At 35.6% G+C, this 15,945-nt stretch overlaps 1 protein-coding gene across 7 annotated transcripts in view; it reads left to right on the top strand.

Moving 5' to 3' along the window:
* Positions 1-15,945, top strand: part of PDE1A (phosphodiesterase 1A) — a 152,872-nt gene that overhangs the window by 79,976 nt on the left and 56,951 nt on the right. For all 7 annotated transcript variants that reach the window (XM_069860995.1, XM_069860994.1, XM_069860997.1 and 4 more), the window contains one exon: positions 15,528-15,641. In XM_069860995.1, the coding sequence (XP_069717096.1) occupies positions 15,528-15,641 (114 nt within the window). The remainder of the gene's footprint in view (positions 1-15,527; positions 15,642-15,945) is intronic.

Here is a 15,945-nt window from a genome sequence, read left to right on the forward strand (position 1 = left end):
AATGTAATGACAAGTCTAATAAACAGAGATTCTATAGGCATTTTGAATAGGATTATCCTGATATATTTATCTTACTTTCTTTTTAAACCTCAAAATCTCTATAAGGTCTGAAAAACCTCTTAACTGACATTTATGGGGTTCCTATAATCCTATTTATAAAAGAAAAGTTTCCATGTTCATTCACTGATGTAGGTCTGCAAAACACTGTTTAAAGATTTCTCTGTTTAAATAAGATTTATGAGACAATATGCTTTGGAAAAGTGCCACAGTTTTACAAATATGGGATTGGGAAGTGCTGACAAGATTCAGAAAAGCAATGGAAAAAACTACCTTATTCGTCACAATAAAACATTGGAGCAAATCTGAAGAAAAAGTAATTTTAATTTCCAAAGCAGACCTAGCCCTTACATATGTTAATAATTTACGGTGTTATGAGGGATGATGCTGAAAAATGCTGTGATGTTTAAGGTAGCATTTATTCCACCATCATTAAAGAAAGGGAAATTCGTGTTGTTTTACAATACTTCTAAAACTGGTAGATTAAGATGTAATTTTTAAGCCTTCTGCAAGCAGAAATGTGGTGGAGTTAAATGGAGGTGTAAAAGGATTGCAAATATCAAATAATTGTTTTGTTAAAGATGATGTGATTTCTTCTTAGAATGTTTCATGCCATTTCAAAATTATGCTGACATGTAACCCATTTATAATTTGGAACTTGGAAGAGGCTTCTTTGCTGAAAGAAACCCCAGCATTGCAAAAGAAACCAGCTACCCTGATCAAGTTGATTCTTGATATGTAACAAGAATAGCTATGAGGAAAGGAAAGGTTGTTTGCAAAGAAGTTTAGTGCTAAGTCACAGTTGTTTGAGGAATACTTAGCTGAGGAATCCTTCTTCTATGCACAGGAGAGCTGTTCTCTCTCACGAGTCCCAGAGTCCCACCTTGCTGACACCAGTCACTTGGCTCAGCTGCCAGTTACTTTGGCTCTTTGGGACACCAGCTCTGCTCATGCTGGGGATTTTCAAAGGAGTCCATCTTGAGTTCTTTGTCAACTAGACTTGAATGGCAGGAAAAAAGCCACTAAAACCCAAGAAACAAAACTGGAAAGGACCAGGCTCAGTTTAAAGCAAAAGTGTCAAGGGACCTCAGTGAAGGAAGCCCAGTCCCTGGAGGTGTTCAAGGCCAAGTTGGATGGGGCTTGGGCAGCCTGATCTAGTGGGATGTGACCCACTGGGTTGGAACTGGATTGTCTTTAAGGTCCCTTCCAACTCAAACCATTCCATGATTCTATAGGGGCAAAGCTTGTCTTTCACAAACCTTGATCCAAGGTTAGAGGGAATGATAAATAGGTTAAGAATCATGACTTGAACATGAAAGTGGACGGTGGGCATCCATGGCAGGAATACATGGAAGGAGCAGGGAAACGCCTGTGTTTTGTTAAAGGTGGAGGCAACCTAATAAATAGAAAGATGAATACCAAAGCAGAGGAGTATATACCTTTTGTTGCTGTAATCTTTGCATCTTTGCACTTGTATTTGTGTATCTTTGGGCTAAACTGAACAGTGGGTACTGGCGTTTAACAACATCCAATTTACTTTACTCAGCAGCTTGCATAGACTTCTGAAAGAAAAGGGTCTGTAGGTGCACAATGCAGTTAGACTTTTGAGGTTAAATGTAATTAATGAAAAAGAATTGCAGCCTGAATTTTCAGCCTTAAAATGTTAAGACAGTCTGTTTGTAACCAAAAGTGATAAGCCATGTGAGTAAAACTCAGAAATCCACCTTGCAAAGAAATTATTCACATGATTAAATTATATGTTGTCAGATTTAGGGGCTCATATCAATCAATGATGAAATATGTATTTATGTGTCAAGCTATTGTGCCTCTGACTGGAACAAATTAATTCCTCGTACTGCAAAAATAATTGAAATCCATGTCAGACAACTAGATTGTATAAATGAGGTTGTGAAAGTTTAGTAAATTTTTATGTCGTTTCTGTAATCATGTTTGTGGTTGAGGTGCCAACATCTCTTTTTTCAGTATATCAGAATCATGCAGAGTAAGTGTGGTTGAATAAGAACCTATTAGCACAAAATAATTAGATCTTTTTTTGATTAATCCTCTTTAAGAATTATTGTTGTCATTTTGTGAGTTCAATTTTGAAAAGGTTTATTTCTTTGTACTGTAAGAATCTCTTACTCCCCTGTTTTGTGTTTACTCATTTAGTGGTGCTCCTGTTTGAACTTTAATAAGAGTATTCCAGAAAAGAGTCTGAGATTAACTATTCTGGATTAAAATTTAAACTAAATGCAGCTGATATGACCTCAAAATAATAATCACAGTGAATGAAAAGCTTAAACAAATATTCATGTACTAATACATTTTGAAAACAAGACTAGAAAACAGTTATTTTATGGCAAAACATACTTTAAATTACTCCCTGGATTAACTTCATGTTAAATCCGATCTACAGTAATAAAAATGCCTTTCTGTGGTATCTGATCTAGGATCTAAAGGAGAAAAATTATTACATTGATTTTATATTTCTTCTTCATGCAAAATACATTAACTTGTATCCAACTGTAGAATGTTAGCAGTATTCTAAGATATATGCAGATCTATGCAAATTTAGTATCATATTTGTTAGCATGTTTCAAAGATGATAAAACCTGAAGATTAATGGAAAAATAATACAAAATACTTATTGTCCCTTATTCTCATAACTGTTACCTGTTCCCTCATACCTTGCTTCAATTTCACATTATTGAGACTTGGGCAAGTTTTTTCATAAAAATACATAAACATTTTTGCTAGTTTAATTACTGTATTAAATGTCAGTGTCTCTATTCTGGTTTGTTCATATTTAATTCAAATTTCTTGGCTGACTATGGTGGAGGAAGGCTTTAACCTGACTTTCTTGCATACTCTTGGTTAGTCAATCACGCATTTCAACACAGATTTCCTAAAAAGGAAGCAAATCCATCTTTTAACAACTGTTGCATTTGCCTTAAATGTTAAAAAAATAGATTTAGATCTCTTAATTGCTTGGTTTGATCCCACAGCCTCCTGGTGAGTTCACCTTTTACACTTCAATGTGTATTTAATTGACATATGTATGGGAATACCTCTAACAACTTTGGCACTAAAAAGTTTTAATAAGCAGGGACAAAATTTCCAGATCTGTATATACCTTCCACTTCAGTGTTTTGCAATCCTTTCGCTTTTGCATAATTTTTTTTTAGGTGCATCCTCACTGTGGTAAGAGATGTTGTTGTTTGGGTTTTTTTCTCTCTTTCTTTGTGTGTGTATCACTCCTCAAAATGGAAATCTCTGGCCAGTGTTAACATAGAAAACTGTCATACATCTTTCAGAACTGCATCTTTGAACCCTTGCGTCAACTTAAAAATCACTTAGACTCAAAAAAGTTCCTTTATTGTTCCTTACAATAGGATTTCTGATTATCAATAATCATAAAATATGGCATTACAAAAACTCTAAACTCAACAGAAATAATGAGCTGAGAAAGATATAAAATGGATTAGAAAACACGCTTCCTAGTATGGTCAAATATAGTGGAACTGTTGGAACGGGTCCAGAGGAGAGCTCCAGAGACTGGAGCACCTGTGAAGAGATGCTGAGAGAGTTTGGGTTATTCAGACTGGAGAAGAGAAGACTATGAGGAGACCTTATAGTGACGTTCCAGTACCTAAAATGATCCTACAAGAAAGCTGGGGAGGGACTTTTTACAAAGGCTTGTAGTGGTAGGACTAGGGAGAATGGCTTTAAATTGGAGAGGGGCAGATATAGACTAGACATAAGGAGGAAATTCTTCACAATGAGGGTGGTGAGGCACTAGAACAGGTAGCCCAGAGAAGCTTTGGATGCCACATCCCTGGAAGTGTTCAAGGCTTTGTTCAGGTGTTCAAGGTTGGATTGGGCCTTGAGCAGCCTGATCTAGTCGGAGGTGTCTGTGCCCATGGCGGGGTTTGGAATTAATGATCTTTAAGGTCCTTTCCAACACAAGCCAGTATGCGATTCTATGATAGTGATATTGAACGTTGTGTAGCAGATGGCCAGCCAGGATCCTGACAGTCTTTAGAAGCTGCTGTCATTTGCTGACCCAGGAAAGGGTGGTGGCCTCCCAAAAAGGTGGTATGTGTCTAATACTCTGTCATTTTCATATTATCTTTCCAGAATGAAATTGCACTCTAACATGACTATTCACAATCTGTAATGGCAATAAAATCTTAGAGCCTTCATCCCAATGTTCAGAATCACACAGGCTCTAAAAGTTTTCATTAACCGAGGTCTTATTTTTGTGGCTTGGTTGATCAAGGCACACAGGCAAAACCACATTCACCACAACTGAACTGTTAATTAGCAATGTACTTTGGTGAATGGATAATGGTGAAAAGAATACAAAGTCCTGCATTGCATGGTCAAGATATGCTGGTGAAAGCAATATACTGATAGGGGACTACAGAACAGGGTACTTTCTCATTTGCATTAATTTTATGAAATTTAGCTTCTGTATACTTTGCTCTAGTATCTGTCTATGGTCTTTATACAGGTGAGTGCTTCCTCACAATCATCACCTGGATTAATCACTATTGCATTAAAGCTGGCTTTTTTTTTCTTGGGTAAACTGCTAGTTCACTTCTCTGAGTAATATTATTTTAGATTAAAGTGAATAATTTGATTTAAAAACTGAGTTTTCCAGTAAAAAAATGTGCTGCAATAAGAGAATCTGAAAAGTGATGGAGAACAAAACAATACTGTATGAGAATATGACAGGCAAATCACAGTATGTAGTTACACTTTCTAACAAATTGTTTTACTGCCTATTTTGATTTTTTAAAACACAAGAGTTTTTCCTAAGTCCTTAGTAGGTGTGTAAACATTCTCTTATAACATTGAATCAAGTATTTACTAGTTTCCTATTTTGAAACTAAAATGTTGCCAGGTTCTTACTTGAAAGGAGTGTCTCTTTGCAGAGACTGAAGGGTAGTGATTCATTCAGCAGAGCTATGAAAAATGAAGCACAATTTAGCAATTATGTTAGTCATGACCATAAGAGCTGAACTTTTCAGGTTAGGTTTCATATCCCTAAGGGAGTACACTTAGGGATGTTGTACTGTCATCGCTTTGAAGAATTCAGATTTTAATTTCTGAGTCCTAGAAAGGTACAGACATAAGGAATAGAATTCTATGTTATTAAAAGCTGCTTTGGAAATTTTCTTATAGACTGCTGCTTGCCTAGAAGCCCAGTAATTTTCCATCTGAAAGCTTTTTGTGGTATAGGATTTATGTGGATAACAACCAGAACATTTCTAAGTAATTTCACAAGTAATTAAATATAGCTGGATGAATTTCGTTATGTGGTTCGTTTTTAAATCAGTTTTAGAAAGTAATGGAGCAGTGTGTCATTTAGTGACTAAGAAAAATGACCATTGTGTTGGATGGAAAGCTTGAAAATTTTTTTAATGGTTTTTGGCATTTTTTTGCTATAAAAGCACTAGATGTTCTTTATAAGGTACAGTCTATGTACTTTGCTTTAGGAAAGGATTCTGTATTTAGCAAGGCCAGTTGTACAATGGTGTAGCTCCTCAGAACTAAATGATAATTAATTTAAGAACAGTCTTTCTAAAATAAAGAAGGAAATGCGTATCTTCTGTAGGAAGCATGAGACATTCTGAAAAATTCTACTGTAATCCATTTGGACTGGGTGATATCTTTATGTTACATTTTCTTTCACCTGGATAGAGACATTAGGTAAACTGTTATATGCTGCAAAATTCTTGATGAGCGAGTATAATTTCCATGTTATTCTCATCACGGGGATTCCCTGAGTATTGTCATGATTTGTTTGAGCTCTAGGTTCTGAATTTTCAATCTACTCTGCTTATAATATGTGTAAAATGTATATAAACAGGCAAATTGCAGTCAGCTACATATAGAATGAGGAACAAAAAATTAAAATAGTATCTTGGAGGTGAATTGCAGTGCATTTTTGCTAAATTTTCCCAGTTTAAACAAAGCAAGACAAAAGTAACGCTTTTGATAATGAATTCTGGATTACAAGTTCTGAGGGATGCTCCACTTCAAAACCAGAACATCAACAAATTGGAAGCTGTGAAAATATTGGTGCTTTTCAGTGAATAGGGTGGTAATCAGGTTGGTTTAATAGCACGTTTTCAAATGAGGCAAGAGAATGTGAATAGCAGCTGGGATTAGTATATCTTATCAGGGTGGATGAGTTAAGCAATTTGTGGAGTGTGTAAGAAGAGCCAAACTCATCAAAGTCTTGAGTGCAGAAGAGAAAAACCCAGGCAATTCTGCAGTGAGGATAGTTGCCTCTCCCACCATGGTGTCCTCTAGATTAGAGCAAGACTGCAGTTTGTCAGGTGCCTGGCACTTTGGAGGCTGAGGAAAATGATAACTATATACCATGCATTGACTAAAAATGATTTTTTATTTGGTTAGCTACAATTCCTCTCACAATTTTTTCTAGAATCAAAATCAATATGCATATAGCCTAGATATACTATATGCTAGATAACAGGCTAGATAACATGACATTGTTAAAGAATATTTTTTTTCTAAATGTTCTTCCTGATTAGTTGCAGGGACTTGTTTCTGTTTGGTGCTACTCATCCTGAAGTATTCAAAGATACAGCTGTTGAAGGACAGATAGTGAATTTCAGTTCCTTACCCGAAGTAATTAAAATGCACTTTCTCATGTAGACAAATCCTAGATTAAGCTCAGCTGTGTAAATAGGAATGGTTATGCCATATTACATCCTATTTATGATTGTTCTTAAAGAATATCGTTAGCCTGCTTCATTCTTTCCTCTTTTAAACATTTATACAGCTCTCAACGGTGTTTAAGCTTTTCCAATGTTATACTTCTCATTACCAATACCTACTTTGAAGTACTGTGATTTGGCAATTCTTCAGCAGAATATTTATTTTTAACAATTCCAAATGCCAGAGTTAGTTTCACACATAGCATAGAGTGCTGGATTCTAGCATCTCCTAATTTTTTCTTTTTTCTTCATTTTAATCACAATACGGAAATTTTAAATAAAATCCCTATTCGTATCTTTACATTGTCATATACATTAAATGTACTGTATCCTTTCTTCGGAACCACTGAGATGGTAATGATTTTACAGGAAAATTGTACTGTAATTGCTACAGCTGTTGTGCTAAAGCATTTATGTCTTGGTCTCTCTTTTGAATGAAAAATTCTTTCAGTGAAAACAGATTTGTTGAAGGTGTTAATTATTCAGTAAAAAAGACATCTGAATTAAGGCAGTGATGTTTTTTCCTAAAACAGCTCAGGCAGACTGAGGTAACTCAAGTTAGTTTAATATTTTATTCAATAGTCTGTAATAGTTCATAATGCAAATGTTTGTATTCTTTACATTTTACAATTTTACCCCAACAGATGTAGATTTGCACATTGTTCCTCAGAACTGAAGTAGGATCAGATTAGTTTTTACATTCGTTTTTGTGTTGACCTGTTAGGGCAGCTGAACCCTGATTCATCTGAGAGCATAACTGCACTTAAGTGTGACCCCTAATCTTGTTCTGTAGAAAAAAGTCACTAGAAATACTCTTCATGTAAAGTATCTTGAAGGTGAATGAAGTTGCTTTGTCAGTAGCAGGTTGGAGATACATTGCACACATGCACTTGTCAGACAGATGTGGGGGGGCACAAAAATTTCTAGAAAAAAGGTGAAATGGGGCACAGCAAGATAGCTGGGGCACCAAGTCTGGCTGTATTCTTGGACTACATATAAGGGCCTACCATTACGAAAAACTTCTCTTCTGAAATGTATTTTTGTGTAGGCCCTTCTATAACCTCTATTGATTTAATATAACAACAGTGATAAACTGTACATACATTGAGAGAAAAGGAATGGAAAATGGCACATCAAGCATCCAAACAGAACTATATTTCATACTTTGCCCATGGAAGTCAACAGGTCAGAAATAAATATAAAATAATTTCTGAATAAGCATGTAAGACCTAGACGACTTATAAGGACTTAGATTCTACAGTTTGATGTCTCAAAAAATCTGCAACTATTAATGAAACAAATTGAAAAGTAGCGAGAAGTGCTAGCAGTAAAGATTTGGCTGCATTTATAGATGTTGTGGTGTGGTATGCAGCAAGGAAATTCTGTCCTGGTTCTAATTATATCTGGGGAAAATAAAATTTTTAATTATATACATAATGAATAGTATTTGATGAAGTATAATACTACAGAGAAATCACAGGACTAAGTGTTGTTATTTTAATGTTAATGAAGGACTTTTCCTCGCTTGTTTGCTCATGTGTGACTTTATCAAGTAGAGGAAAGGATACCATGGTCAGTGTCATAATTGAAGGTTCTTTGATCTTTGGACACTGCTATTTTTAGTGTCTAACACTTACTGATATTCTATAAATAACAATTGCAGAAATTGTACCAAAAAGGCTTTCAAAAGCCTTCATAATGACAGTTGCATATTTTTATAGTAGTAGTCTGGAAAATAATTTCAATACAAAGTTACCAGTTCTAATTTGTGTAGTCTTAAATGAAAGAACATCAGTTACTTTTCATATGATAGCTTGTTCTTAATGTTTCTAAAAGGACTTTCTACTTCTTTGCATGCATTTTCAAAGGACAAAAACTTTCGTATCAGCATACTTCAACCTAGATTTTCTGGTCAAAAGGGATGAGATATTCAGCATGTGGATTCAGGGTGCATATACCAATGACTTCAGGGTGAATGAAAGGAGGGGCAGAATAAAAGAAGTAGTAATGAGAGATCCATTTCCAAACCCTTACTCTGTGATAATGGTTAAGTTGATAAGATATCACTGCATGGGAAGACAGTATCTCATCTATGAGTTTCAAGAGTAACTAAAACAAAATGTAGTTTCTAGCAGTCCTAAGCAGCAGAGGGAACATGAGGGGGAGAAGAAAAACACTTTCAGACCTTTACATTTATCTATTTACTGACAAGAGAGATTCCATTTACTGGGCTGTGTGATGAGATCAAATATTTAAATAAATATTAAAACTTCAAATATTTAAACAGTCATATTAAAACCGTCTGGTTCATGTGAAGGGGAGAGGGATTGTGGAATAATACTGTCATCTGGAGAAATGCCTTTGAGCAGGAACTCTTGTAAAACAGCAAACATCACCCACGGCTCTGTGGCCATTCCTGTGGTGGCAGAAGCATGGGAGATGCAATTGTGGTGGTTGGGAACTGTGAGGCAGGGCTAATAGAGTTCCTGTGAAGACAGTGAGATGTGCCAGGCCTGTGTTCCTTTGATAATTTCCAGTGGTACAGAGGTTTGGATGCAAGTTTCCTTCTGGAATGTAGAGCCAAAACTCGTATGTTAAGTGTGTTTCAATCTATTTAGAGATATCTTTCTTCTACTATGGAAGATTTAGAGGCTTAACTTCTGCCTTCTAGCAGCTTCACTAAGCTCAAAGCTGCTCTCTGCAGGAGAAATAAAGCTTTTTAAATGGCTATCGGGAAGTAAGGACTATGTGCTTGTTCTGTGTGCTTATCGCATTAGCTCCAGCAAGTCAGATGTACTGAAAGTCTTCCTTCCTCTTAAAGCATGATTTTTGGCAGGTGATGAGTTTACATTTGATTTCCCAGTTTGTTGTTGATAGTGAATTTACCCAGAGGATGATGAAGACTTTGAGACATACTGACTGTTCAAGTATTTGGCAACTTCACAATGAAATATCTTTAGCTAGCGCTCTACATAATGTGTATCCAATTCATGGGAATCTTCAGACAAAAGAAAAATATTCAGCAAAAGCCACTAGAGGATAATTTGCAATTTACAAATCAGTCATATAGATTGTGAATTGTTTGTCTTTGATTTCATGGATTGATTTTGAAAAGGGACAATAGATAATGGAAATGGACATTGAAACAATAGCAACAGTCATAGGGTTCAGGATAAGGAAAGACAAGTTGATTACTTGTTGGATGTAATAGAAGTCAGATAAAATGCCTAAATGTATGCACATAGTAAGTATTTAAAGTTTGAGGATTTTTTTGTTAAGCTTCTACCTGGAAAGCAATTGAACAGAAGAACCAAATTAGCATTGATGATGGTTCATTAGCAGAAGTGAGAGATGAGTTTTCAAAGCACTTAAAGGTTGGCCAGGATAGGTTTGTGCAAAGGAAGGTGAGAGAAATTCATATGTGAGAATTTGTGCTGATGACATACATTGACTCTAATGGTGAAAGTTACTTTTAGGAAAGGATGAGTAGTAACCAGGGGGAGGTGAGAGGGACAGCAGGGAAGAGCAGCAGCAACATGATCCCAGATGAGCCTCCTCTGCGGTGTCTCTCCAGAGCTGCAGATAGTGATGATGGTGAAAGGTTATGCACCTTTAGCCTTACTGAGGTTAAAACACTAAGGCTTCTTAGGCATTTGCAATTTGTTTGATGAGATTTGTTGAGAATTATGCAAAAATTCAAAAATGCTTTAGAAAGCTTGGGTCATTTTATGGTTTCAGGTGGAATCTGTCTAAGACTCCATGGCTTTCTGTGATTACAGCTAAATAATATGAAAATTTATGGGATGAGTAAGGTAAAACATATCGAAGCCTGATAGAGAGTGCCTGCCTGAAGACAAACCACTTCAACTTGCATAAACATGAACGATATCTAAACAGCCAAGGCAATGGTATCATCATGAAAATGCAGAGTTTTATCATTAAGAAACTGCAAATTTCAGTGTGTGTTCATAGCTGCAGAACTATTTTAATTCTTCAATATGAGGCTGAAGTTTTAGTATATCAAAATGTTGACTGAATTACCAGCATATTCAATATTTATTTTCTAGTGACTGAATCATAATTACAGATCAGAGTGTACCACTCGTAGTGCTTTAAATAAGCATGAAATGAATTTGATTTGTGAAATCCATAGCAACCACAAGGGTTCCTGCGCATATGCTCACACATAGCACTGACTGAGAAGTAATTTCATAAAACACATTTACAGCACTGCAAATGTGATATATCTTTCTTGCATTTCTCAGTATCAGAATTTAATGAGAGACAGCGCCTCTAATTAGAAGAAATTTTAGGTAACTACATATAGAACTCCATTCATTTTTATGATTTCAGGGAAGCACATCAATGTCTGAATCGGGAGCTTTTGGTTCTAATCCTTGCTCTCCACTGACATATTGGTCTTCCAGTAATCTTCCAGTATAATTTTTTACTTGAAAAAATGAGGGCATGAACTTTGTGCATAGTTGATTTACATTATTACAATTTGGTTTATATGCCTTATTTATGGTATTTAAAACTATTTGTTGGGGTACTGGTGTATTTAGATAAAGATTTATTTTATACATGTATGTTTTTAACAGAAAAGTGTAAAATTCAAATGATACCAATTCACATAAAATATGATTGGAATTTTGGAAAACTGTGTAGGGAATTTTAGAATCCAATTGAAACTGGTAAGTTTTATTTGTTGTGAATTTTTCAAGATGAAGTTTTGCTATTACGTTTTGGAGCCCTCTCAATTAAAATATTTTCCTGAATCTCAAATATATAGGTATGTAAAACAACTTGGATTCTGGGATTGGTCTGGGTTAATGATGTGGAATTCCAGGAAATTGGCCCTTTTTTTGGAGTGTTCCTGTTTGAGTGAGAATGAACCTTTTGTCTTTTAAAGCTGAGGAACTACTGTGTGAGCAATGCTTTCTACAGGTTGTGAAAATTGTCCAACTAATTATTGCAAGAATCCCTACTGGTAGTAAAACTGGTTTCCAGTTTTAATTCTAAATCGTTCTAGAGGAATATTTCCCACTTCCCTGAAGTTTTTTAAAACTAGTGATATTTAAACTGTGAGTATTGTCACTCCTCTCCTCCTTATATTTAATTTCACGTTACATATCAGACCATTTTTAATTTGTAATATTCATTTAGAGGTTCAATTCACTTATATAATAAAGATTACAATTATCCACCAAATTTTCTTATTCAGTATTTAATAGTTTAAACAAAACATGAAACAATTGTTTACAGAAAACCAATAATTTGTTCTTTCCTTAGACTTTTTAACACATTATCAGTATTGGCTCATAATCTTTCTAAGAGATTAATACATTTGGCACACAGCCAGGTTTTTCTTAACTAGTTTGTGGGTACCTAATGATTTACAACTTGTAACTGGAACTGACTTAACAAACAGATAATTTTTAAACTAGCATTGTGATTATTGAATATTGATAAGAGTAATTATTTCTCTGTAATTAGCATTAGCATATGTTTATTATTTTCAGAGTTATTGATATGTTCATTTATCATCCTTCAACAGTGATTTCCATTAATTTTAAAATGTCATAGGAAGCAGAGTTAGTTTACAGTTTACTTTTTACAGTTTATTTCACTTTCCCTTTAATAGGATCTATGGCAAAAGCCAACTTTTTTTTTTTTGTAGAAAGTTTCCAAAACAGTTTTAATTCCAGATGTATATGCTGGAAAGCTGTTTCTTTGCAATGCTCAATGGTGGAGAGCCTCTGGTGGTAGATAAAGGCAGTTTTTGGCAAAGCTGACACATGGTCCTTTTTTCTCAGGTTCAGAAGTTAATTTGAAGCTGAATTTTCCTCTGCTGGTTCTTGAAGGCCTTTACTTCTCATTTATTCTCAGTGATCACTGGTAATTTTCCCTTCAAAAAGGAAGAGACAGTCTTTAAAATCAAAAATTGAAATTGTCCAACTCATCTCCCTCTCTACCATACAATCCCCCTTCTTCAGTAATCCCACTCTAGCACCATTTTTGTTATCTTTTAAATCTGTATTTAGAACAATTACTCAGTTATTCAATAAACATTTCTCTTCTGGAACTTCTCCTGATTCCATGGAAAAAAACATTTTCTCATGTTGATGTTGCAAAAAGTCTTTTTTATGGACTGTTTCCTTTTTTTCCTGTAGCTGATGAAAGTGTCATAGGAAGCCTTCTCAAATAACCTAAAATCTATCCTCAGTTAATTTGGTACAACCCTTGAAAGTTATAGCACATTTATCAAAACTTAAATTAAAATATCAGATAAGTAGAGAATTATAATGAGGAAGGAAGGAACTTGTGATTTTGATATTGTTAATCATGAATATACTGAATCCTCATTTTCTCCTGGTTTGCCTATGTTGTTGGGTGGGCCTCAGAGCTTATTGCCCATGAGAAACACTGGTCCTGGTAACCTCACAAATGGCACTGTTAAAATAGGTATGAACAGAGCATATCTGGATTGTCCGTAAAGTGTTTAATATCACAGGGCTGTTCATGGTGTTTACCCAAAAGACAGAAGATGGTTCTCCCACTCCCTTTATTAATTGCAGATGTGTCTTTCTCCATTAAAAACCAGGGCTGCTAGATTTAAAATGCAGTTTTCAGTTGTCCTGAGAGAAATAATGTTTCCTTTTTTCTCTACAAATATCTTTCTGTCCTGTAGTGTCAGATTAAATCTGCATACAATTTTCTTCACACCTTAAAAAAGCAATCTGTTTTTCTGTTTCACAAAATAGCCCCTCCAGTTTTTTCTTGTTGCTGTATGTAATTTCTTAGTAGCATAGCTTACAGGGAGGGTAATAAAACTAGCTCCAATTTTAAGTAGGCTTTTGGGTTTCCTATTGGTTTTTCTCATGTTTGTTTTTGATTTATCATGCTTAATTAAAGAAAACAAACACACAAAATCCTGCCCAATGCTGCTGGAGGAATAATTCTGTTTTGTTAGTGTTAGTTCTTGTTTTTACAATTTTCTGTGTCTTATAGAATGCTGGGCTATAAGTATTTTAACACCTGTTGGTTTATCTTATAAATTGACATATTTATACTTTACTTAAGTGTTAGTTTCATTACTGAAATATCAGCTCTTAAACTCTGTGGCTATTTCACTTTAATGAGTAATATGTTGAGTATACACAGACCATTCATATGCTTTTATAACCCAATTAATTTTGCTGTGTTGGAAGTACATTTTTCTAACTTTCTAGGTAGATCTAAATTATCCCCTGACAAGTGTCTGATCAGCAACACTATGGAGGGATTTTATTGCCATTTTCCCCCTTCCTACTGAGAAATTATACTGTAAACAGAGCCAGATTTTTCTTGGAGCAGCAGAGATTGGGGAGCACTGCGCACAAGTTGTCACAAAAGACATTCCAATTAAATATTGGGGAAAATAATCCACTGTACGGTTGGTTAAACATTGAAATGGGTTGCCCAGAGAGTTTGTGAAATCTCCGTACATTCAAAACTTGAGTGGAAAAGCCCCTGAAAAATTTAATCTAACTTTGAAGTTACACCTAAGTTTGAGGTTGAGCCTTCTTTGAGCAAAAGCTCGGATCAGGTGGAGATTCCTTCCAATCATTATTATCTCATGGTTCTATGATATATCTGCATTAGGTCAGCTACAGGACTTCTCCTCAAAGTGTGGAAACATGAGATGACATTGCCACTGGTCACCATTGGTAACCATATATGGATTTAGTGCTTTTGAGAATCTGTAACCTCTGCAGAATCACTTTAACTTTGCCTGAGCATTTTTTCAAATTGCATGGTCATTGGGTTCTGTGTTCCTCCTAGAATATGAACTACAGCTACTGGACAAGTCCCATTGGTTGACTGCCACCTACGCGATGATATATTGCGAGGTCATTGTAGCTTGAAGGCTGCCCCAGGGAATCCTTTCCTCCCGCAAGTGTAAAAATGATTCTGCGTATCTTTCATCTGGTCTATGCCCCAATAAAACATAGAACCACTGGAAATCTTAGGATTTTTAAGCCATTTTGAACTAATATTGTTCTACCCTAGCCTGTCCCCCTGCTGTGAAATGTTGCATTTCTAAAATTCATCTATGCTTCCTGTTTGGAAAGAGTGATTTGGAGACGTGATCTGTCAAACATGGAGGAAACAGTGCAAGAGGTAGAACCACCCTACGGCTGTTTGCCAGTAGTGGCTATGACGCTGCCAGACTCACCTGGGTATTTTGGCATTGGTGCTCAGGAGGGGTTGAACATGTGCTTGTGTGCATTAGAGGAGCAGACATCCCAGGAGAGTTACAGTGTGTGGGTTGGGTACTGCAAGGTAAGCGTGTATGAATTAGCTTCTTCAGTCTATAGGTACCTCTGAAGTGGAAGGAGTTATGCACTGGAACTGCCTCCTGTGCATGTGGTTAGTTCAGTGTAGGAGTTGCATTCCCACAGTATTTCATCCACTACTTCACTTCTCTGAGAAAATTTTTTAACACTAAAATTTCCATTCCACTGATATCAATGCAAAGTGTAAAATACCAAGTAAATATGGTTGCTAAGAGCTTTATACGTGCTATGTTCAGATTTTTTTTAAAGAAGTCAAGAGATGTCCTGACAGTCTCTTGCCTCTACATCAGCTGTTGTGTTGGTTCCAATTTTTAAATTGAAAATGCAGTCACTAAAATTTGATATAAGCAATGCGATAATATTTTAATTTTCTTTTTCACAGATTAAGATGCTTGGTAAAGCAGCTGGAGAAGGGTGACATTAATGTGGTGGATTTAAAAAAGAATATTGAATATGCAGCGTCTGTGCTGGAGGCAGTTTATATTGATGAAACCAGGTAAGTCGGGGTGGAGGAGGGAAAGGAAAGGATGTTTGGAATCACATTTTAGAAATTTGGTCTTTCCATGCAATTGTAATTGATGTGAGCTCAAGATCTCTACACATAAGAATTATTTTATGTAGCTCTTAGGTCTTTTAGTAACAAGGTTAAAGCAAGTAAGACTCTAAAGGTTATCTGGAGGGTTTGCCTAGTTCGGGTTTCTCTCACTTGTCAAAAGTCGACAGTATAAAGTCATAAGAATTTTCTGAAGGATGGATTTTCTTTCCCTCACAGGCCACATACCAATAATCGTGCTGAGGAC

The sequence above is a fragment of the Phaenicophaeus curvirostris genome, chromosome 7 (assembly GCF_032191515.1).
Source record: "Phaenicophaeus curvirostris isolate KB17595 chromosome 7, BPBGC_Pcur_1.0, whole genome shotgun sequence".
Lineage (NCBI taxonomy): Eukaryota > Metazoa > Chordata > Aves > Cuculiformes > Cuculidae > Phaenicophaeus > Phaenicophaeus curvirostris.